General features: G+C 52.5%; 1 protein-coding gene across 3 annotated transcripts in view; it reads left to right on the forward strand.

The window, feature by feature from the left end:
• RARB (retinoic acid receptor beta) overlaps window positions 1-23,897 on the forward strand; it is a 188,676-nt gene that overhangs the window by 148,917 nt on the left and 15,862 nt on the right. For all 3 annotated transcript variants that reach the window (XM_028490331.2, XM_007114403.2, XM_028490329.2), the window contains exons 4-5: window positions 12,906-13,066; window positions 20,199-20,375. In XM_028490331.2, coding sequence (XP_028346132.1) covers window positions 12,906-13,066; window positions 20,199-20,375 — 338 coding nt within the window. The remainder of the gene's footprint in view (window positions 1-12,905; window positions 13,067-20,198; window positions 20,376-23,897) is intronic.

Here is a 23,897-nt window from a genome sequence, read left to right on the forward strand (position 1 = left end):
TTAGATTCCATATATATGTGTTAGCATATGGTATTTGTTTTTCTCTTTCTGACTTACTTCACTCTGTATGACAGACTCTAGGTCCATCCACCTCACTACAAATAACTCAATTTCGGTTCTTTTTCAGGCTGAGTAATATTCCATTGTATATATGTGCCACATCTTCTTTATCCATTCATGTGTTGATGGACACTTAGGTTGCTTCCATGTCCTGGCTATTGTAAATAGAGCTTCAATAAACATTTTGGTACATGACTCTTTTTGAATTATGGTTCTCTCAGGGTATATGCTCAGTAGTGGGATTACCAGGTCATATGGTAGTTCTATTTTTAGTTTTTTAAGGAACCTCCATACTGTTCTCCATAGTGGCTGCATTAATTTACATTCCCACCAATAGGGCAAGAGGGTTCCCTTTTCTCCACACCCTCTCCACACTGGGGCATCTTTAGGTGAGCAGCCCTTCCTGGCACTGCACTTCTGCTGCCTGGTTCTGAGGGCTTGTCGAGGGGTCCTGTGTCTCCAGGGGAATCACTGAGGCCGTGTCTCAGAACTTTCTCCAAGCTAAGTGCCTCATTTCTATTTTTTTAATTAATTAATTAATTAGTTTATTTATTTATTTTTGGCCACGTTGGGTCTTCTTTGCAGCGTGCGGGCTTTCTCTAGTTGTGGCGAGCGGGGGCTACTCTTCGTTGCAGTGCATGGGCTTCTCATTGCGGTGGCTTCTCGTTGCAGAGCATGGGCTCTAGGCATGTGGGCTTCAGTAGTTGTGGCATGTGGGCTCAGTAGTTGTGGCTCGCAGGCTCTAGAGCACAGACTCAGTAGTTGTGGCACACCGGCTTAGTTGCTCAGCGGCATGTGGGATCTTCCCGGACCAGGGGCTCGAACCTGTGTCCCCTGCATTGGCAGGCGGATTCTTAACCACTGCACCACCAGGGAAGTCCCCTCATTCCTATTTTAAGAAATGTTTTAAAAGGGAAAATAGGAGAATGTCAACGAGAACTGCAATTCATTTTCTGAAAATTAATTGGGTTTAGAGGACCATAGGAGTGAAAAGTTTGGCTGCTAGAATTGATCTTTTTTTTTCCATTGGAGTATAGTTGATTTACAGTGTAGTGTTAGTTTCTGCTCTACAGCAAAGTGAATCCGTTATACATATACATATATCCACTCTTTTTAAGATTCTATTCCCATATAGGTCATTACATAGTATTGAGTAGAGTTCCCTGTGCTATACAGTAGGTCCTTATTAGTTATCTGTTTTATATATAGTAGTGTGTATATGTCAATCCCAGTCTCCCAATTTATCCCTCCCCCTCCCTTATCCCCTGGTAACCATAAGTTTGTTTTCTACATCTGTGACTCTGTTTCTGTTTTGTAAATAAGTTCATTTGTACCCTTTTTTTAGATTGCACATATAAGCGATATCATATGATATTTTTCTTTCTGTGTCTGACTTACTTCACTTAGTATGACAATCTCTAGGTCCATCCATGTTGCTGCAAATGGCATTATTTCATTCTTTTTTATGGCTGAGTATTATTCCATTGTATATATGTACCACATCTTCTTTATCCATTCCTCTGTGGATGGACATTTAGGTTGCTTCCATGTCCTGGCTATTGTAAATAGTGCTGCAGTGAACATTGGGGTGCATGTATTTTTTTCAGTTATGGTTTTCTCTGTGTATATGCCCCTGAGTGGGATTGCTGGATCATATGGTAGTTCTATTTTTAGTTTTTAAAGGAACCTCCATACTCTTCTCCATAGTAGCTGCACCAATTTACATTCCCACCAACAGTGTAGGAGGGTTCCCTTTTCTCCACACTCATTGTAGTTTTGATTTGCATTTCTGTAATAATTAGTGATGTTGATCATCTTTTCATGTGCTTTTTGGCCATTTGTATGTCTTCTTTGGAGAAATGTCTATTCAGATCTTCCACCCATTTTTTGATTGGGTTATTTGTTTTGTTTTGTTTTGTTTTTGATATTGAGCTGCATGAGCTGTTAGTATATTTTTATATTTTGGAGATTAATCCCTTGTCAATTGCTTCATTTGCATATATTTTCTCCCATTCTGAGGGTTGTCTTTTTATTTTGTTTATGGTTTCCTTTGCTGTGCAAAAGCTTTTAAGTTTAATTAGATCCCATTTGTTTATTTTTGTTTTTATTTTCATTACTCTAGGAGATGGGTCAAAAAAGGTCTTGCTGCAATTTATGTCAAAGAGTGTTCTGCCTATGTTTTTCTCTTAGAGTTTTATAGTATCCAGCCTTTCATTTAGGTCTTTAATCCATTTTGAGTTTGTTTTTGTGTATGGTGTTAGGGAGTGTTCTAATTTCATTCTTTTAAATGTAGCTGTCCAGTTTTCCCAGCACCACTTATTGAAGGGGCTGTCTTTTCTCCATTGTATACTCTTGCCTCCTTTATCAAAGATAAGGTGACCATAGGTGCTTGGGTTTATCTCTGGGCTTTCTATCCTGTCCCATTGATCTACATTTCTGTTTTTGTGCCAGTACCATACTGTCTTGATTACTGTAGCTTTGTAGTATAGTCTGAAGTCCCGGAGTCTGATTCTTCCAGCTCCATTTTTCTTTCTCAAGATTGCTTTGGCTCTTCGGGGTCTTGTGTGTTTCCATACAAATCTTGATGGAGATTGTTGTTTAAGATATGACAGCCTGTAACTTGCTGGGAAGAATGTATGTGACACAGAACAGGATACAGGCTCATCTGAAACAGTCTGCTGGGAAATTTCTTTTTGTTATTTGGAGCCCCCTGCCCCACCTCACCATCAGATACTGCTTTGAATGAAGTCTTTGTCTTCATGAAAAAAAATCTAAAGGGTTATACCAACACCTGTGCTCAGTCATGTCACTCTGGATACATGGCCCTTATTTTAAGACTCTAGATTCCTGACTGTCAGACTGCCTGCAGTTTTACCGAGTCAAAAAGACCCACTGAACAGCCCGCTAAACAGCCTCTCCGACACACGAGGGCAGGTTGAGCTCTGCAGAGCGAACTTCAGCTTATATAATAAAGCATGTCCTGCCCATGAAAATGGTTTATGGCAGTGGGGACTGAGCTGTCCTTTTCTAAGCTGGCAGTTTTTACAGACAAGGTGAGTTGATCATGCAGTGGGTGTGAGTTTACTCCTGATTAAAAGGCAAATGGGGGACTTCCCTGGTGGCACAGTGGTTAAGGCTCCACACTCCCAATGCAGGGGGCCCAGGTTCGATCCCTGGTCAGGGAACTAGATCCTACATGCATGCCGCAACTAAGGAGCCAGTGAGCCACAAAGGAGCCTGCTGGCTGCAGCTAAGAAGCACACCTGCTACAACCAAATAAATAAAATAAATAAAATTTAAAAATATTAAAACAAAAAGGCAAAGGACCACAGCCTCGGTGTCTTCAGTTTCCATTTTTGAGCATCTAGTTTTATAGCATCAGTAAAGTCCTTCATCTCAGCCCTGATCATGCTGGATGACTCTGCCACAGACAGAGCCAGGGAAACACCACCACCAGTGGACAGATTTCATGAGAGCCATCCTTTGCGAGGGCCCCTTGCTGCCAGAGGCAAGGGCAGAGAAGGGCCACGGGTGGTGGAGGAAGGCATCTAAGAGGCCGCCTGCACTTTCTCAACTGCTCATGACCAAGTGCTTTTATGCATTAGGCAGGAGTGTTTGTCTCCAGAGTTAAACTTAGGATATTTCCTATAGTTCATCCAAGACTCCTCCAAAGGAAAGGATGTGCCTCTTATAGCAGAGCCTCTAAACTCCAAGTCTCCCTGCAAGAATGCCCACCACCCTGGGCCTGCTGAAGATAAACGCAGCCGCACCACGCTGCCCACGCCAGCCCCGACAGAGGAGGAAAGAGTTTGGGATTATGCGACAGAAGGGACACGGTTCCCTCGAGAGGAGATCACATCTCCATAAGTAAAAGCAACCAGTGAGAGGAAAGTGTGTTTAAAATCATTTGGAAAGTTTTGTTAGTAGAATATACCACTTTAACTAAAAGAAGTATTTGGCCTTTGTACATTCTGATATTTGGGGATTTTCTGTAAGTGCTTGGAATAACTTGAAGAAGCTGCGTTAGGCTGGTCGATCCTGGTTAAACTCTCAGCATGCTGCATCCAGACTATTCCCCCAAGACTTGCATATTTAATATTCTCTAAAAATTCTAAGTATGCTCCCTTGCTTGGTCACCACGAGCGCCATGCCGTTCCTTACACTTTGCGTTTGCGCTGGGCCCACATCACCCTCTGAAATCCCTGCAGATAGGCTGCCACGTGGCAGACTAGAGCGGTCCCTGGAGGATGCTATTTTGACCTCCACTTCAAAACCCCAAAATCAGGGTCCAAGCACAGGGGCTGAGTTCATTTAACAGACTCTCATGGGTGCCCTGCCCTCAGCCTGGTCTAGAAGTCGTGTGTCTTGGTAGCCATGGAGAAAACTTAGCTGCAACCTCACTCACTAACCTCCTTTCTCTGTGTATTTGTTCAAATTTCTACAAGCGCTTCCGTGGCTATTGCTGAATCGGGAGAAAGACATAGTCTCCACTGCGCAGGGGATTCTGACATTAGGGCTGTTTCACTCACCCCAACCCACGCAAGGTCACAGTGGGACCTGCTCTGTTAATTGCTTGAGTCCCAACCGCAAATCCTGAAATTATGGGAAAGTATTTCTCTACTAGTTACAGATCCACCTGCCTTCAAGTTCACGTATATAATTAGTTCAGAAAATGGTGTTTAAACTAAGATGAAACTACATCTGTATGTTAGAGACCCTCCCCTACTCACGGCAAGCAGATAGCTCTCATCACCGACTGTGGTCCATTATTCTTACAGTTAGTAAGGAGGTGAAAAGTCAAGTTGAAGGAATTCCAGACTTTAATATTCAAACAAGAATAAATAGACCATTATGCTTCCTTTGCTAGACTGACTATAGAGAATTTTAATGGACAAAATCACTGTTGATTGTATTTTCCTTTCCTTTTTTTTTTTTGATGTGAAAGAATTTCTAGTGAAGCGTTGTTTCATCTCTTCCTGAATCCAAGTGAAGTTTCTGAATTCCGCATGTTTCCTGCATTACATTTTTATTGTGTGCATAGGAATCAATATTCCAGATATGTGCACAAGCGCACACATTGAAATGAACATGACTTCATTTATTTTCATGATTAGACATTCCAAAAAAAGTGCTTGGGTGTCTGCTTTCATATTCATAGGTCGAGATCTGTACATCAGAGGTATTTGTATAAGTGACACTTTTATTACGTTCATTTCATTTGCAATATGATAGTGGATCATAAATATGTTACTTTTATGCCACCAAATCTGATTTGTGGCACTTAGCCCTCACAGGAGAATACTTGATATCTTCTGAAGCATCTTTCATCCAAGAAGCGCTTTGCAGACACGGGGCCCGGCTCTACCAGGTGTGTCAATCACACTCGTGAGCCTTTGTATGCCTCCCGCTTTATCGGCTGCACTGTTGGGGCCGAGAGTGGCCATGAGTCCCTTGCAGGCCTGGAGCTGATGATGAGACCTTTAATTTCTGGAAGAAAGAGGCTCAGGTGAGCTCTGCGTTGCTGCACCCAGGCCCTGATGGCCGACAGCTCCACATCTGCCACATGCTCACCCTTCACCATGGGCCAGATGATGTATCAAGCCCTGGGGACACAGACACAAGTAAAATATGGCCCTTGCCTTCCTGACGCTCACAGACTAGGAGGGAAGGGCTATGTGGAAGAGTAATGCCCCCCACACCATGATGGGGCACTGATGCAGAGGTGACAGTAGGTGCCCTCCTCCTGCCCCCGCCCTGGCCCTCCCAGCGACGCACCGTGCCTGAAAGCAGTTGTCAAACCCCCAGGCACGTTGCAGGACTGGGCACATGCCAGCCAGTTGGAATCGGGCTGAAAGAAGAGACCACCCCTCACACATCGCAGGTGGCCTTCAGGGCTGAGCACCTCCCACCCCAGACTTGCAGAGAAGAGCATTGTGGGCTCCCCACCTACCAGCCCATCCCTCCATCCCTCCCCTCTCCCCACCTCCCCTTTCTCCAGCATCAGTTCCCGATCCTGGACCACCCGCCGCCCCCTAAACACACAACACACACACACACACACACACACACACGTGCACACACGCAGTGCTCCTGCAGCCTCCTTCACGACACTCACCACATCGTGGCGTCACATATGAGTGCGACAGATACGGCTGAGGGCCCCGGAGCCAGGTTTTCTGAGTTCAGAGTTCACGCCACATCACTTAACAGGAGGAGGCAGGTTACTTACTTTTCTGTGCCTCAGTTTTCTCATGTACAAAATGGGCATAATAATGATACTTCCCTGTCAGGCGGCTGTGAGCGTTGAATGACCTAATATGAATAAATGGCTTCACCGAGCGCCCAGAGCTGCTGGGAAGCTGTATTAGCCTTTTCAGTCTTATCATAATTAACACTTTAGGGACTTCCCTGGAGGTCCAGTGGTTAGGGGTCAGAGCTTTCACTGCCATGGCATGGGTTCAATCCCTGGTTGGGAAAGTAAGATCCAGCAGGCCGTGCGGCGTGGTCAAAACAAAACAAAACAAAGAACCCACAAAAAACAAAAAACCACTCTAGTACTAGAGTCTCAGTACCTGTAGTAATAGTGAGGCCAACAGTCCTATCACTGTCACTGCTATCACATGATTCATGTCTGTCTCCCACCATGAGTGAGTCCCGAGGCAGCAGGAGCCAGCTGTGTGGTCTCCACTCCATCCCCACGGCAGATGGCACAGAGTAGAGGCTCACAAAACATTTGGTGAATGAATGAACGGACAAAGCAGTGGTGCACCTGCTCACGTGGTGCCTCTACCAGCCGCCTTCTTTGAAAGCATCATTGCCACTTACAGCCACGGACCCACAGTGCTGCCCACAGGTCCAGCCATGTCCACGTGGAAGGGCTTCCATCCTCCTTCCTGTGTGACTGGCGCACAGAAGCTTCACAGGGGACTCACCCTTCCCACCCAGCCCACCATCCAGCGAGGAGAGAGGCTGTAAGAGGGGCCGGCAACTCCGGGTTGGGGAGCGGTCAGATCCCCGGGTCCTGCAGCAACTGTGGGTGGCCCCCTGCCCCGCACTGGAGCCCTGCACAGGGACGAGCTCCTGCTCCGCCCTGGCAGCTGCTGACATGAGTCCCCCGAGACAGGACGGAGACGCCTCCCCAGCCCTGCACCGCTTCATCCCTGGCACAGGGAGGGCCCTGTGATGGTCTCCTCTCTGACCTGGATGCCGCAGCCCAGCAGGCAGGCAGCAGAGCCACTACCCAGGAGCTTGGACTGGCCTCACCGTCGCAGCTCCAGGCTCACCCCTGCCCTTCCTTTGCCATGCTGAGTAGTACAGTGATCAAGCCTCCATGTGCCAGGGTCCCATCCCAGCTCCATCCTTTCTGTTTGTTTGACCTTGGGCAGGTTCTTAACCATTTTGTGACTCAGTGTTCTCATCTGTACAATGGGGATAATGGTACCTACCCCATAGGTTCTTCATGAGGGTCAAATGAGTTTATTTATAAAAAAGCATTTAGAATAGTGACTGGATATAGAAGGCATCCCTTATCTGGACGTTCTGGCAGCCGTCCGCCCGCCTGGCCCAGATACCACATCTGTGCTCCACAGCAGTTCAAAACCATTGAGCAAAGCAAAATGCTGAAGCCAATGTTTAGAGAATCCATCCATCAACTTAGGAGCCTCTACATAATTGGAGTGTTATCACCCACGGGGTGGCTGCAATTTGCAGTTGCTGAGGAGTGTGTGATAGTCCCAGGAATCCTTTGGTGATGGACACAGTTGGGGGCTGGGGACTTTGGGAGGGCAGGAGCCGTCTGGAAGGGAGCATGAGGTTATGCACTAGTCCTCTGGCAACCAGTCAGCCGCTGAGAGTGCCCCAAGCTTGAGCCCCGGAGCACGACAGATGGAGGTCTGGCTTTGCAAATGAGGAATGCCTCCGACCCGGTGCCCTGCGGCACTCACTGAGGTCCCCTTCCCACCTCACCTCTGCTTTCTGTCTGGGTGCAGATGCTCAGTAGTGGCAGCTCACAGAGCATAACCCTCTAGAGCTGTGGTTGCTCCTCTGAGTTTAATTTTCCAGGGGGCCATGGGTGGGCCGGGCGGCAGTGGATGATGCTTAGGCGTGCTGGGGACGGACTGCAGGTACTGTGTGTGCCCCCTGTCTTTGCTTTTGTGTGTCTTCCACTGAAATCTTGACGAGTTTCAAACAGCGTGATCTTGGGCCTCAGGTTTCAAGAGTGTAGACATGGAATTATAATGCCCACCACTCCTGGTTCACTGTGGAATTTAGAGAGCAAGAATTCTTAAGTTACGTGAAGGAGGGGCTGGCCCTCGCTGAGAGGTCGGTGAGCAGCGTTGGCTGCCGCGGGTGAGTCAAGCGGTCCAGGTGCCATCGTGGTCAAAGCAGGTCCAAGTGTTGGTGTGGCCTCCCCCCGGGGCTTTGAGTTTTTGTGGTTGTTCTTGTTGTTTTAAGATACAATTCACATAGCATAATATTAATCCCTGTAAAGTATACAGTCCAGTGGTTTGTAATATATTCACACAGTTGTACGGCCATTACCGCTAATTCCGGAATATTTTCATCTCCCCACAAGGAACCCTGGGCCCAACTGGAGTCACTTTCCGTCCCCTCACTCCCACCCCAGCCTTTGGCAACCACCGACCTGCTTTCTCTCTATGAATTAGCTTATCGTGAACATCTCATAAGAATAGAACCATACAATACGTGGCCTTTTGTGACTTGCTTTTTTCCCTGACATCATGTTTTCAAGGTTCATCCATGTTGTAACATGTATCTGAATTTCATTCCTTTTTGTGGCCAATAATATTCCACTGTCTGGATAGACCAGTTTTGTTCCTCTCTTCATCAGTGGATGGGCACGTGGGCTGTTTCCACTTCTGGGCTGTTCAGAATCACGCTGCTCTGAACGTTTGTGTGCAGGTTTGCACGGATCGTACGCTTAAGTTTGTGAGGACCTGCCAAACTGCTCTCCTCAGGGCTCTGTTTCAGAAGGACCATCTTGCTCAGACAGGACTTTAGTGTTAGCTGAAGGAGAGGGTTCTCGGCAGGGCCAGGAGGGGGCAGTGGGGCAGGGGGCTGACAACCTGCCCTCAGAGCCACGGTGCTCACAAGGCCTCGGGCCACGGCCTCCCCGTCGAATGCAGATGCCCACTGCCTTGGGCTTGTCTCCCCTTGCTGACCGTGTTCTCTGCATTCTCCCCACTTTATTTTTTTTTATTTATCTTATTGAAGTATAGTTGATTTACACTGTTGTTACTTTCTGCTGTACAGCAAAGTGATTCATATATATATATATATATATATATATATTATTCTTTTTTATATTCTTTTCCATTATGGTTTATCACAGGATATTGAATATAGTTCCCTGTGCTATACAGTAGGATCTTGTTGTTTATCCATTCTCTGTATAATAGTTTGCATCTGCTAATCCCAACCTCCCAGTCCTTCCCTCCCCTAACCCCCTCCTCCTTGGCAACCACCAGTCTGTTCTCTATGTCCATGAGTCCACTTCTGTTGTGTAGATAGGTTCATTTGTGTCATATTTTAGATTCCACATATAAGTGATGTCATATGGTATTTGTCTTTCTCTGACTTACTTCACTCAGTATGATAATCTCTAAGTCCATCCATGTTGCTGCAAATGGCATTATTTCTTTTTATGGCTGAGTAATATTCCATTGTATATATGTGCCACATCTGCTTTATCCATTCCTCTGTCGATGGACATTTAGGTTGCTTCCATGTCTTGGCTATTGTAAATAGTGCTTCTGTGAACATAGGGGTGCATGTATCTTTTCGAACTAGTTTTCTCCGAATATATTCCCAGGAGTAAGATTGCTGGATCATATGGCAACACTATTTTTAGTTTTTTGAGGAACCTCCATCCTGTTTTCCATGGTGGCTGTACGACTTTACATTCCCGCCAACAGCGTTAGAGGGTTCTCTTTTCTCCACACCCTCTCCGGCATTTGTTATTTGTAGACTTTTTGATGATGTATAAGTCTGATTAGGTCCCATTTGTTTATTTTTGCTTTTATTTCTATTGCCTTGGAAGACTGAACTAAGGAAACATTGGTATGGTTTATGTCAGAGAATATTTTGCCTATGTTTTCTTCTAGGAGTTTTATGATGTCCTGTCTTATGTTTAAGTCTTTAAGCCATTTTTTATTTTTTGCAATATATGTTTTATTTATTTATTTTTGGCTGCATTGGATCTTCGTTGCTCTGTGCGGGCTTTCTCTAGTCGCAGTGAGCGGGGTCTACTCTTCATTGCAATGTGCAGGCTTCTCATTGCGGTGGCTTCTCTTGTTATGGAGCACGGGCTCTAGGCGCACAGGCTTCAGTAGTTATGGTGCATGGGCTTGGTTGCTCTGTGGCATGTGGGATCTTCCTGGACCGGGGCTTGAATCCATGTCCCCTGCATTGGCACATGGATTCTTAACCACTGTGCCACCAAGGAAGTCCCCTTTAAGCTATTTTGAGTTTATTTTCATGTATGGTGTGAGGGTTTCTTCTAACTTCATTGATTTACATGCGGCTGTCCAACTTTCCCAGCACCACTTTCTGAAGAGACTGTCTTTTCTCCACTGTACATTAGTGCCTCCTTTGTTGAAGATTAATTGTCCATAGGTGTGTGGGTTTATTTCTGGGTTGTCTATTCTGTTCCATTGATCCATATATCCGTTTTTGTGCCAGTACCACAGTTTTGATTAATGGAACTTTGTAGTATTGTCTGAAGTCTGGGAGGGTTATGCCTCCTGCTTTGTTCTTTTTCCTCAGGACTGCGTTGGCGATTCTGGGTCTTCTGTGGCTCCATATAAATTTTAGGATTATTCTAGTTCTGTGAAAAAGGTCATGGGTAATTTGATAGGGATCACATTAAATCTGTAGATTGCTTTGGGTGGTATGGCCATTTTAACAATATCAATTCTTCCAATCCAAGAGCATGGGATATATTTCCATTTCTTTGAATCATCTTCAATTTCCTTTATTAATGTTTTATAGTTCTCAGCATATAAGTCTTTCACCACCTTGGTCAGGTTTATTCCTAAGTATTTTTTTTTAGTTTTTTGGATGCGATTTCAAAAGGGACTATTTTTTTTTTTTTTTTTAACCTTTGCATTCTCCCTGCTTTAAACCATGCTGCCCTCACCTGTGTCCTGCACCTGCGGGAGTGGTTTGGGCACACAGCTAGCCTTCCTGTGAGGCTGAGATACTTCAAACTGTCTTTATGCACTCATCCTCGTCCTGGAAATGTTCTGAGCCAAAGAACAGTGTCATTTCAGAGTCCTGGAGAAGAAAATCACCTGCACAGGTTTTCTTCTCAAATGCATCCACTTGGTTACAAACAAGCAAGTGGATGTGAGGAAGGGTCGTGCCAGCTGTGTAGTCATGGGCATATCCCTTAGCCTGTCTGAGGCTTCGTTTCTTTGTCTGTAAAATGGGTTTAAAATTGCCTACCTGGGAAGGGGATGAAGTGAGGCACTGTAGACACGGCTCCCAGTACGATGCTGAAGATACTCAGAAATACCCTCCCCGCTGCAGGTGTGAGGCACTTATACGGACCATGGGGTTTTTCAGTACCACTCACCCCCCTCCCTTTTCCCTCCCTCCCCATCTCTTTCCTTTCACCTTTTCTTCTCTCCCTGCGCCTGTGCCTTGCTTTTACTCTGCCCTCAGCTCCTGCCCCAGGCGGCCTTGTGGTCCTCACAGTGTGGACCCAGACCCAGGAACCTGCCAGCTCTCAGATCGCGTGGGGCTCTCAGGAAGGACCAGGCCAAATCCTCTTAGAGCAGATCAGATCATGCCCTGGGTCGTTTGCAGCACAGACTCCCAGGTCAGGGTGGTGGCAGACACAGCAGGCAGTGTCCAGCCTGGCAACCCTGGGTCCCCAGGCAGTGTGGGTTGCATGACCTAGTTTTATCTGTCAGCTTCCCTGGGTCCCAGGTTCCTTCCCCAGGAGACCCTTGCCAGAGCCAGAGCTCTGAGTGCCCCTCGAATCTGGGTCATCTGAGAGGCTGTGCTGTGGGACGACCACCCAGCATGGAGGCCAAGACCATGCCCATGAGGTCCAGGGCCAGACAAAGTGTGGGGATGAGGGCTGCGGGCAGATAAAGGATGAATAAATGGACAGCTTTCCAGGCTGAGGGCTCATGATGCATAGATTATTACTTTTTAAAACTATAAGTAATAAAAGACTGTATGACTAATATAGAAAGTTTAGGAAGCAGAAAAACATGAAGCGACAACACCCCAAATCCCATCCCCTTGGAGATGAATTTCTTCGAAAGTGCCAGTTAAGGGAATTCCCTGGTGGTCCAGTGATTAGGACTCTGTGCTCTCACTGCTGAGGGCCCAGGTTCGATCCCTGGTGGGGGAACTAAGATCCCACAAGCTGTGGCCAAAAACAAAAAAAAAAGGTGCCAGTTAATTCAGAAAACTGAAAAGCAAAAAAATGAACCGAAAGGCCCAGCTAGGAATCCCTGGCTCCACTCTGGGACGTGTCTCCCAGGAAAAAGGGGTTTCCCTGGAGCGCCTTTCAGGCCATCCCCTCTGGAACTGTGGGGAACCTGCGCGGAAAAATTCTTCCAGGAACGAGTCCAGATAGGAAGTTCCCTCCGAACAAACAGGCTCTAGGCCCTCTGGGTGAGCTGAGCTCTCCTTAGGAACCGGCTGGCGGCTGCAGCGCAGACAAACAAGTCCCCTGGCAGCCACCCCCTCGCCTTGGGAGATGTGCTGGTCGGATCTCCGCCCCCCGACCCCCATCCATTCCCAGGCAGCATCGGGTAGTGCAGCCCTGGCCACGAGTGACCCTGGTCTGTCTGCTCTCTCGTCTGCAGCGGTCAGGAATGACAGAAACAAGAAAAAGAAGGAGCCTTCGAAGCAGGAATGCACGGAGAGCTACGAAATGACGGCCGAGCTGGACGATCTCACGGAGAAGATCCGGAAAGCCCACCAGGAAACCTTCCCCTCGCTCTGCCAGCTGGGCAAGTACACCACGGTGAGAGGCCCCGCCCACCCCGCCGCACACGCCCACTAGCACGCAGACGCACGTGCGCACGCTTCCCGCCCCAAGCCTGGCAGGCCCCGGCGGAGGAAGGAGGCTCCGCGGCCGGTGCTCCGCGCTGGGGTCGCAGCAGCCGCTGAGTAGGGTGGGCGATTCCTCCCGCTCGGTCAGGACGCACAGGTTGGGCACGTGCGAGGCTCCGGGCCAGGGTGAGTGAGACGTGGCTGCTGCTCGCAGGGACCCACAGCCGCGTGAAGGGGCCGAGGAGGGCCAGGGAGGCAGCCGGGAGTCCCGGCGGCGGACGCCGGTGCAGAGCCCAGCGGGGACGGAGGGCCGGGCTGAGCCTTTCACGGTCCCCGCTCCAGCTGGAAGAGCCTGCCCGGGGGACTGGGGCCTCCCCCGCCCAGGGTCTGGCTCCATAGAAGGTCTGGGGTGTGGGGCTGGGAAAGCGAAGGGGGACCGACCTGGGAGGCACCCCCTGTGCTCCCCTGGGAATGGCTTCGCTGAGGGAGAAGTGAAGAGAAGCGGGTGGGGACAGGTGAGGTCAGAAGGCAGGAGGCCTTGTCGACTGGTCTGGATGTACTGGTGGAGATGTCTTTAGGTACTTGAATTTTTTAGTGGCTTTTGCATGTGTTTTGTGCGCTGACGTGTATTCGCAGCACGTGGCACGTAATCAGCGCTCAATAATATTTGTCGACTGAATGAGTGAGTGCAACTAGAATGTTGTTCTGGCCTCTTCAGTGGCTCACGTTGCCCGCCTAAGATGCTGGTAGACGCGCTTTTTAAAAATCAAGTATTGCAGCGTTTGCTGGTATGATTGACTGAGACGTGCTAGAAAAAGAATAGTAGGGAAGGTCATGGGGATAAAAAGGTGAAATGATGATGCAGGCGGGGGCGAAGAACAGCAAGTGGGGCACCGAGGCTGCACGGTGGGTGGCACCAGCTTCTAAAGAGCTGGCGCTGGACTTAGCCGCAAGTCCCCTGGCTGAGCTGCCCGGAGAAGAAGAACCTAGAGCTTGCTCCCCAGTCCTCCGCCAGCTTACAAAGCACCAGGCAGCTATTAAAAATGCAGGTTCTGATTCAGCAGGTGTGGGCGGGCGTTGCTCACAGGCTCCCAGGTGCTGCTGCTCTGCAGACCACACTCTGAGTAGCAATGGCCACGAGCGAACCTCGAGTAGCAAGGCCCAGGACAATTTTCGGGGCCCCCAGGCCCTAGTGTCAGGGACAAGGAGAGACGCTGGCCAGTCTGTGAAGCTGCTGACCTGGCCTCCTGTTGACTCAGCGGACGGGTCCCCCTTGCGCGCAGAAGCACCATCCAGCCCAGAGCAGACACAGGACGGGGCGGCATCAGGAGCCTTGAGGTCGGCCTGCGAGGGAAGGCAGGCCCGGAGACCTGGGTGGCGGGTGATGCCATGAGTCAGGAGCAGGGGTGCTAGGAATGAACGTGGTTTAAATCCTGCTCTGCCGCCAACCAGTCGTGCGACCGTGTGCACGTTACTTCACTTCCCTCTGCCTCGTTTTTGAATTTCAGTCTGAAGTGGTGGAGAGAAGTCGACAGTTTGTGATCAGGAGTCTTTATTGTTGTTACGGTCATCATTATTACAGCCAGTACTCACTGAGCATTTCCTCCGTTCCAGGGGCCGTGCTAAGTACTCTCGCTGTGTGAATTCTTTTACTCCTTACGGAGCCTACGCGAGGCGGACACAGCGCCCCGTATGACAGAGGAATAAGTCACTTTCCCCACGCCCCGTAGCCCGCGGGTGTCCTTGGACATGGGCAGTCTGACTCCGGGGCAGCTCTTCTAACCCCACACGGCACACTGTGTCTCAGGAGGGTGGGTGACAAGGCAGGGTGGAGACGGGGGACACCAGGCGTCTAGCTAGGAGGACGGGGCTGTTACCCGGGGATAAATCAACTTTCCCTCCAGAAGACAGAGTAAAAGAGAACAGTCCCAGCAGGGAGGGCTTCCTGGAGGTAGAAACTTGTAAGCCAGGTCCCGCGGTGAGAGACAACCCGTGGGGTCATTTGCTGCCCCCCTGGGGCCCCGGCCCTCTTCCCCGGGTTGGGGTGTCAGGGTGGCCTCGTCTGTGTCCCCAGACTCTGCCTCACCTGGTCACCAGGTGAAGTGGCCGCCACTCTGGTCTGGAGGAGGGCAGGGCAAACACAAGTACACATGCCCTGGTGCGGCCTGGGACCAAAGCGGCCCCTCGGGACCGTCGTCCCTCTGTGGGTCAGCACAGCCAGGGACTCTGGTCGGCCTCTCTGGGCCCTTCCCCACCTTCCCTCCCCCAGGCCTCCTGGCGGAATCCAAGAGCCTCTCCTTCTGGATTCTCTTTGTGCCCGAGGTCTGCTTTCACCTGCTTCGAGGCCAGTGCAGCCACTGCCCTGCCTCTGTCAGGGCCCTGCCGGCATCCCGCATCCCCGTGGCTCAATCTGCAGCCCCACGACGCTGCTCGAGGCTTTTTGCGCCTGTGGGGCAGCGCGCTTCACACGGGGGCGGAGGGGGGCGGGGTCGACACTCCTGCGAGCAGCCCCGGCCTGACGGCTCCCAAAGCTCCCCAACAAGGTGGAGCCCCGGTGGTGCCCGGGGCCTTCCCCACTCCTCTCCCAGTGTTTCCCCGGATCTTTGCCCACATAAGCTGCTCGCGTTGGAATCCTAGTCTCAGGGTCTGCTCCCAGCCCCAGGCAGGGGCTTCCCTGAGAGCCACCAGCGCCGCTCCCTGCCCCCTCGGTCCCCAGTGAGGGCCCTTAGTCCTGAGCACTTTGCAGGGACTTTCTGCGCCTCTTTGGATCCAGCAGGGAAAGTGGCCGTGCACGCCCCATCTCCAGGGGACGGTCCCTAACCCCGGGGCGGCCTGACGCCCTGCAGGCGCTGCTGCTCCCTCCAGCCCTCCTCTCAGCGCACAGATCTAGCTCTGGTTTTATTGTGAGCAACTTGCAGTCCTTTCGGGAAGTAGGCGCAGGTGTAAATAAAGAGCAGCAGCCATGACGCATCCTTTGCAGGCACTTGGCCATGGCGCGAGCCGCTTTCCATAAGGAGCTTGTCGACGGGCAGCTGCTTCCACTGCGAGGGGACTTCGGTGCCTTTGCCCGGCTGGCATCCCTGTCAGGTGGCTTTGGAATAAGTGGGCAGGGAGGAATTAGAAAGGCAGCTAGCTGCCTGCCTACAGATCCTTGAAAGTAGCTCCTTTTTCTTCCTGATTAGGGTCGATTTGGGACCCTGGTCAGGACCCAGGAACGGGAGGGGAGGGCAGGAAGCTAGCACCCACCGTCCACACCTGGGCCTGGACAGGGTGCTCACCTGCAGGCTCAGCGCCGGGCTCCTTGGCGAGGCTTCTGACCAGTGACTTTCCTGAAAAGCAAGGGGGCAAGGGGGACTCTGGGGACCAGGGTGGGGCTGTGGACGATGCACTCCCCAAAGAGTACAAAGCCCAGCTCTGGGGGTGTTTGCTTCTTCAGCGACCGTGACCCTGGCATCCAGGCTTTAGGGCTTCCTAGGCCCAGGTTCACATCTTGCCTGTGCTGCTTGGGAGCTCCGTGACCTTGGAGTCGTCGTTGGAGCCCGGCTCCTCATCTGTGTAACGGGAGTCGGAGCTGTGACTCCCTCGTGGGGCTGCCGGGGAGTGTAGATGAGGGAAGCATACCGGCGCGCCTTGTACTGTTTCTGGCCCAGAGACATACAGAACAGAAAGGTCTCCTCCTCCTGACTCTGCGTGAATGCTTTGTCACTGTTTGGAGCCACATGCCCAGTCCTGGCAGCATAAGTGTGGCTGGGACAGCAAGGCAGTCTCCCGGGGGCCCGGCCCAGCCCGCGCTGTCTGCTCCCGCGTCCCGCCGTGTGCGGCTCTTCACCTCCTCGCAGGCCCTGCGGGACACGGGCTGCCCTCCGAGGGCTCGGGAGGTGGGGCTGTGGAGATGTGAGGAGCCCTTAATCCACCAGGAGAATGCCCACCCACAGGATCACGAAGCCACCCCGAGTCTAGCATGTGGAACGCTGGAACACCCTCCATCTTGCAGCTGGTGCCCCCAGGCCACACCCTGCCCTCCAGCAAGGCCCCTGCATTCTGAGACCACCCGGCTGTCCAGAGGGGCCCCTCCAGCTCCTGTCCCGGCCTAGGCATACTAGACGGAGGGGCGGGGCCCAGGAGCACCCCTGAAACATTAGCTTCAGGGAAGTCCTGCACCGTCTCCCTCGCTTCTAGCCAGACGTCCAGGAAACACTTGGGGGCCCTCAGAGCCCCGCCCCCTGCCCCGTCCCCGTCTCTCCCCACTCAGTGGCAGGGCGGTTGCCACATGGTTAGAGGCGTCCGGGTCTCAGTACCACATGGCGTGTGTGTCGTCCTCCTGCGGATGGACATGCCCAGCTGGTAGTTGGCGTGTGTCTGTGGACCGCGGATGCCGGCCCGCGCATCACGTCCTCATCCTGGCGATGCCGAGCATCTTTCAGCCTCGGGGGTTTCTCGCCAGGGGACAGGCTTCTGGAGACAAAGTTCAGGCTGTGCGGTGCCCCGAGCGGGTGGGCCCAGGGCCGCAGCACGAGCTGCCTCTGCGCTGGTCGGTGGGCAGTGACGCAGCTGCCAGGTGGGGGTGTCCTGAGAACTAGAGGACGTTCATCATAAAGCACTTAGAACAGGGCCTGGCTCCCGGTGAGCCCCGGAGGGGGGCTTGTTCCATGAGAAGCCTGCCCCGTGGAGAAGTGGGCCCTGGATGCCGCGAGCATCTACAGCCGGAGCTTGGAAGGACATCAGCTTCTCAGGACGGGCGGTGGGCAGAGACTCTGGACCCGGGCCCCCGGGTGTTCCAACCACCCCTGGGAACCTTAGCTCCTCGTTCCTTTTAAGACTTTTCTGTGTTTCCTCCTTGGCTGAGAAGGAGGACAGGCAGCCCTGGCTGAAGCACTGTAGTGCCTGCAGCTGCCACACACGGGCTTAAAGACACCGCGATTCCACCTCCATTTATGGGCCTCATTCTGAAAGTACCGCCAGTCAGAGAAGCAGCAGAGAAGTGCACGGCAGCGGGAAGGGGTCCGTTTGCTTGACCAAAATGGCCCTTTAACTGGATCTCATGGTGGGGTTGGGCTTCGCCGCTGCTCAGGGGGGCCGGGGGGCAGCGGCTGCCTCTGCCCCCTGCTGTGGTTCCGCTCCCCTGAGCTGCCGGCGAGGCCCCTCCCAGCCCGGGCCTTTCCCTTTCTCCCCCTCCCCTGGTTTTGGGATCGGCCCCCACCCAGGGCCCCCCTAACCGCCTTCACTCCCCTCAGACGGGCCGGGCTCAGCACTGTCTGCGCTGGAGGATAGCGTGTAAGCCATTGTAAAGCTCATGCCGTGTGAGTCCAGCAACCGGAACGATAAGACGCCAGGTTTTTCTGCGTTTTCTCAATTGCCTCTTCCCTTCAGTTTGTGTGGTGGTGAGTTAGATTCACATGCCGTTAAGACAGCTGTGCATTACTTTTAATAGAAGGATGGCGGGCCCGGTGCGTGATGAAGTCTCCTCATACGAGGCTGATGGAGGCTCCGTTCACACATGCTGGTCCGGGCAGTGGATGGGCGCTGCGGTGAGATGACTTCCTGCTGTCCGCTCACCTCTGTGCCCCTCCCCTCCCACGTCATCTTCCCACAAACCAGGTGAGCCGATGATTACGTTGAATTACAGACCCAGTGGCCACACGCTTGGGCTCAAGCTCCTCCGGGTGCGCCGTGTCCCCAGGTCCTTGGGGACGGATGGGGTGAAGTGACGGGCAGGACGCTGGCCCTTCCCGCAGGAGCGCCATGGGGGCGGCCAGCCTCCACCTGTTTTAGAGCCTCTGTGCCACCCCGTATGCAAACTTCCCTTTCCAGCTTCCCTGCCAACCTTAAAAACACAGCTCATTTTGTAGACTCCCTGGATGTGTCCCCGGGTGTCAGGGGCCCAAGCGCCGGCCTCGACCTTGCCAGTCGCTGCACGTCTGGTGCCCCCCGGGGCCTCCAGAGGCTGCGGCCCAGGGCAGCCTCGTCCTTGCGTGGTGGTTGCCCTGAGACATCCTACACGAGCGTGGACTCGTGGAAGCCTCATTCACTCACTCATTCAGTCAACAAACGTTTTGAGCCCCTGCTGTGTACCGGGCGCTGTTCTGGACACTGAGGATGCGGCAGTGACAGTGAGGCAGGAAGTAAACGAGAGTGTGCGTCGGGGGCTGGGGGCTGGGACCGCAGAGCGGGTATGGAGTCCACAGAGTAGTCGGGCGGGGGCTCAAGGTTGCCCAGCCAGGAAGGAATGAGGGGTGTGTCTGTGAGCAGAGCAGGCCGGGGTGATGGGCGCGCCCCCTGGTCCGGGGACAGCAGGGCCCTGAGGGCCGGGGGAGACGCGAGAGAGCGGGCTGGCCTTGCAGGCCGTGGAGAGGACTTTGCCTTTCCGTCTGAGCGAGGTGAGAGATCACCGCAGATTTGGGGCAGCACAGCGACCTGCTGTGACTTGTGTATTTAAAGGTCCCTTTATTGCTCTGGTAAAAGAACAGACCCTGCGGAGGTCAGGGTAGAGTGAGGGAGACCCGTGAGGAGCTGTGGCAGTAATCCAGGCGGGAGGCGTTGGTGGCCGTGGAGTGGGCCCCCTTCTCTACGTCGTGACCGTTCTTCGGGTGGAGAACGTGAAGCTCTCACACCTAAACCATGTCAGGCTATAACTGAATGTTAGTTAGAATTCTTCCTGTTGCAGGTGATAGAAACCAAACTCAAACCGACTTAGACTAAAAAATAAAATCCTGGTGTGGATCAGGCGTGGCTGGATCCAACATGTCAGGAAGGGCCTCTCTTCCCACGGTTCATCTCGGCTTTCCTGAGTTGGGTAGAGCCACTAGTCCACCGAGGTTACAAAGTGGTGGCTCCTCCTCCTACCATTTACTTCATTTACTAGCTGGAGGGATTGATGAAGAGAGATTCTCACATCTGTTCGTTGATTATCCAGTGGTACAGGAATAAGATTTTGAGCATTTTTTTAAAATGACGCTAAGCTAAAAGGTCAACTCTCCCCCACCTTCCGGAGGCTCCCTGTGAAGAGTGAACTGTCAGCGCGTTTGATGGGAAACGTGTTCGGTTCCCTGCCTTCCGCTTGGCTTCCCACAGCTCCCCCTGACGGTGTTTTCTCTCCTTCGTAGAATTCCAGTGCTGACCATCGAGTCCGACTGGATCTGGGCCTCTGGGACAAATTCAGTGAACTGGCTACCAAGTGCATTATTAAGATCGTGGAGTTTGCTAAACGTCTGCCAGGCTTCACCGGCTTGACCATCGCAGACCAAATCACCCTGCTGAAGGCGGCCTGTTTGGACATCCTGGTATGTGGCCTGAGCCCGCCATCGGGGTGGGCAGGGAGGAGGGGGTGAGGCTCTCTGGATCCCTAGCCTCTCCTTCTGCTGCCCGATGGCCAGAGGCTTCCCCGGAGCTGGACAGGAGCTTCGTATTCTCTCCGCAGTGTGGGCTCCCCTCTGCGTGGCCTGGGAAAGGGCCCCAGAGCCCTTCAGTGCCACACTGTGGCTCCAGGGCCCTGGAGGGGTGAGGCCCGTCCCAGCCTGGCCTCTGCAGGCCTCGGCCCCAGTGCCGGTGTCGTCGGGCAGGGAAGCACTAGAGGTGGCAGGGGCGTGTCCCACCTGGGAAAGTGTGTCCTGGGCCTCTGGAGGAGGTGGGGGGCAGACCCCAGGGATGCGTCAGAACGTAGGGAAGGTAAGATGAGCTTTTGAGGTGCTTTAAAAGAGTAGGTTTTTCTTTTTATTACGTGTTTCATAGCTTTGGGTATAAACAGTTCTGCAAAGCAAATACAGTAACTGTAATTAGAGACATGCACACACGCCTCCCACAGTCCCTCTCTGGAGGAGAGGGGGCTCAGGATGGGGCAGTTGTGCAGGAAGGTCGAATGTTTGTGTGTCTTTTCACTGGGAGCCGGATATTAGGAGGAGTGGTAACGGTTACTCTGTAACCTACAGGGGCCGGGGGTCACGAGAGTATCTATGCTACTTTTCTTCTCATGAAATCAGAGGGTCTTGGATGGACCTAGGAACATTCAGAAAAAATGAAACATCAGAGCAGCATTAATTTGTCACATTACCAAGACTTCCCTGGTGGTCCAGTGGTTAGGACTCTGTGCTTCCCCTGCAAGGGGCATGGGTTCCATCCCTGCTCGGGGAGCTAAGATCCTGCAAGCCACACAGCCAAAAGAAAAAACCAGAAAAACAAAATCTGTCACATACCAACACGCTGTCGAGTTTGTAAACCTCAGCTCATCTGAGCCGCACGTGACAGAGTGGGCCGGGGGTGGAGACCCAGCCCATTTGCAGGAGGAGCTGCAGACCAGGTGAGTCACCTGAGTGCTGGGTCGCACGCCAGTGGCATGAGAGGCATTGCAGCTCTGAGGCCCTAGAAGCACAAGTGGGGGCTGGGCGTGGGGACAGAGCCCGCCCGGCCCCCAGGGTGAGGGGCAGCTTGCCTGTGGGTCACGAAGTAGGGATGAGTTCTGGGAGCAGTGAACAACGGGGCACTGGTGTGTCCTCACGAGTGCCGAGCGCGAGGCGCTCAGCCCAGTTTCACCTGAGCCACTGGACGCTGCCACGCAGCGGCACCGCGACCATGGGGTCCTGACTCTGTGCCGCGTGGCCACCGCGGGGCCTGGGACCTCCCGATGCTCTGGCCTGTGCCTGCTTCTCGGTCCTCCTTTTGTCTGGTTGCCAGGTGGCGGCCGTTTGTGATTCCCTCCTCTGCCGCCTTTCGGGAAAGGACGGTTGAGAGGATGCTCTGAGGTCCTCGGGGTGGGGAGGGCCTTGTTGCCACAGCGGCAGGTGCTCAGGGATCAGGGCCCCACCCGGGCCCCAGCAGCGTCTCCCCGCGTCTCACGCTGACTCGGAACCCGGCAGCTCTCCTCCCTTTGCCCTTGGGGGACTTGGGAAGGACAGGAGCCGCTTTCCGTGACCCCTCCTGGCCTCAGTGTTCTCGTGTGTAAGATAGGAATGCGAGTCGACCAGGGGAGGCCCTTCTGCGGGCTCACGCGGCCCTGGTGGAGCGTGGATCAGGTGGGAGACTCGGCGGTGAGAGCAGTGACGGGGTCGGCAGGGCACGCAGGACAGAGTCCAGGCTCTGGGCCGGGAGTCGGGAGACCTTTCCACTGCTCCCACTGGCCTCTTGGGGTGCAGTGTGGGGTTGGCGTACAGAGGGGAGAAGCCCTTGCGGGGGCAGGGCAGGATCTCCAGTCAGATGAGACAGGCAGAGGAATACTTATTTGGCCCCAGACAAGTTCATGTCCAAAAATTTGCAGCAGAGGCACAAGATCCTGAAAAATGCGCGTCAAAGAGCATGTCTTGAGTGAGGATATCAACTGGCTGACGGTAGAGGCGGCTTCTCAGCGAAGCCATGGGCGTGTGGCAGGAGTGGGCCCGCGAGGCGTAAGGATGGGCACACGCGGGCTGCAGCTGTTCTCAGCCCCTAGGAAGGAGAGTCCCGGGGCACCAGGCCTGGCCGCGTACTGCCCCCGTGGCCACCAGCGCCTGTGCTGTGTCTCCTGCAGGACAGGCCGAGGAGGCCTGGGCGGGAACAGGTCTGGTTGACAGTCCCGAGGGGTCCACCTGCCCTCCCCTCCGCCATCCACCCGCGCCTCGCTCCTGGCCACACAGCGGTGATTGCCCTGCCTGGCTTCCAGCACCATCTGTGGCTCTGGGGCCCTGCCAGGGAGGGCTGTTCCTGCATGAACCTGTCCTCCCAGGGACTCAATGGAGACAGGACCCCGGCCTGAGAGGGACCAGCTCTGCTCTCGGAGGCCCAGCCGCCTGTGCCGTTGCAGGTTCCAGGGTCCCTGTGAGAAAAGCCACAGCCTGCCAGCCTCGGGGTGCTGAGCGGTCCCTGCGAGGTGGGAGTGCTGGGACTGGACTCCCGGGCTCACACCCTGGCTCTGCCCCTCCGAGCAGCCCCGCTGAAGTGGGTGACGGTAGCCCCTCCCCAGTGAGGGACAACGGATGGGGTTAGTGCACGGGAAGCACTTGGCTCAGTACCTGGCACTTAGGAAGAGCTCCTTTACCATAGCCGTCATCCTCCTCACCACCACCACCATCGCCGCTAAGCCCAGAGTGTCTCTGTGCACGTTCATGGACACGCATGTCTGCACGTGTAGGTGTGTACACAGACGCCCACACGCCGCTGTCTGGAGCTGTGCTGGAGTGCAGCCAGTCTGAGCGCTGTGGTGTTAAAGGAAGTACACGGTTTCAGACTTCGTGTTTAATAATACGAAATATCTCCGTGATGATTCTTTGTGTTCTTAAAACAGTAGGTTGGATCTGTTAGGTTAACTAAAATATATTATTAAATTTTTTTTTTATTGGAGTACAGTTGATTTACCATGTGTTAGTTTCAGGTGTACAGCAAAGTGAGTCAGTTATACATATACATATATCCACTCTTTCTCAGATGCTTTTCCCATATAGGTTATTACAGAATACTGAGTAGAGTTCCCTGTGCTATACAGTAGGTCCTTGTTGATTATCTATTTTATATATAGTAGTGTGTATATGTTAATCCCAAACTCCTACTAATTTATCCTTTCCCCCACCTTTCCCCTTTGGTAACCATAAGTTTGTTTTCGAAGTCTGTGAGTCTTGTTTCTGTTTTGTAAATAGGTTCATTTGTATCATTTTTTTTAGATTCCACATATAAGTGATAACATATGATATTTGTCTTTCTCTGTGTGACTTGCTTCATTTAGTAAGTATAGTCTATAATCTCTAGGTGCATCATGTTGCTGCAAATGGCATTATTTCCTTTTTCTGCTGAGTAATATTCCATTGTATGTATGTACCACATCTTCTTTTTCCATTTCTCTG

The sequence above is a fragment of the Physeter macrocephalus genome, chromosome 1, assembly GCF_002837175.3.
Source record: "Physeter macrocephalus isolate SW-GA chromosome 1, ASM283717v5, whole genome shotgun sequence".
NCBI classification, from domain to species: Eukaryota; Metazoa; Chordata; class Mammalia; order Artiodactyla; family Physeteridae; genus Physeter; species Physeter macrocephalus.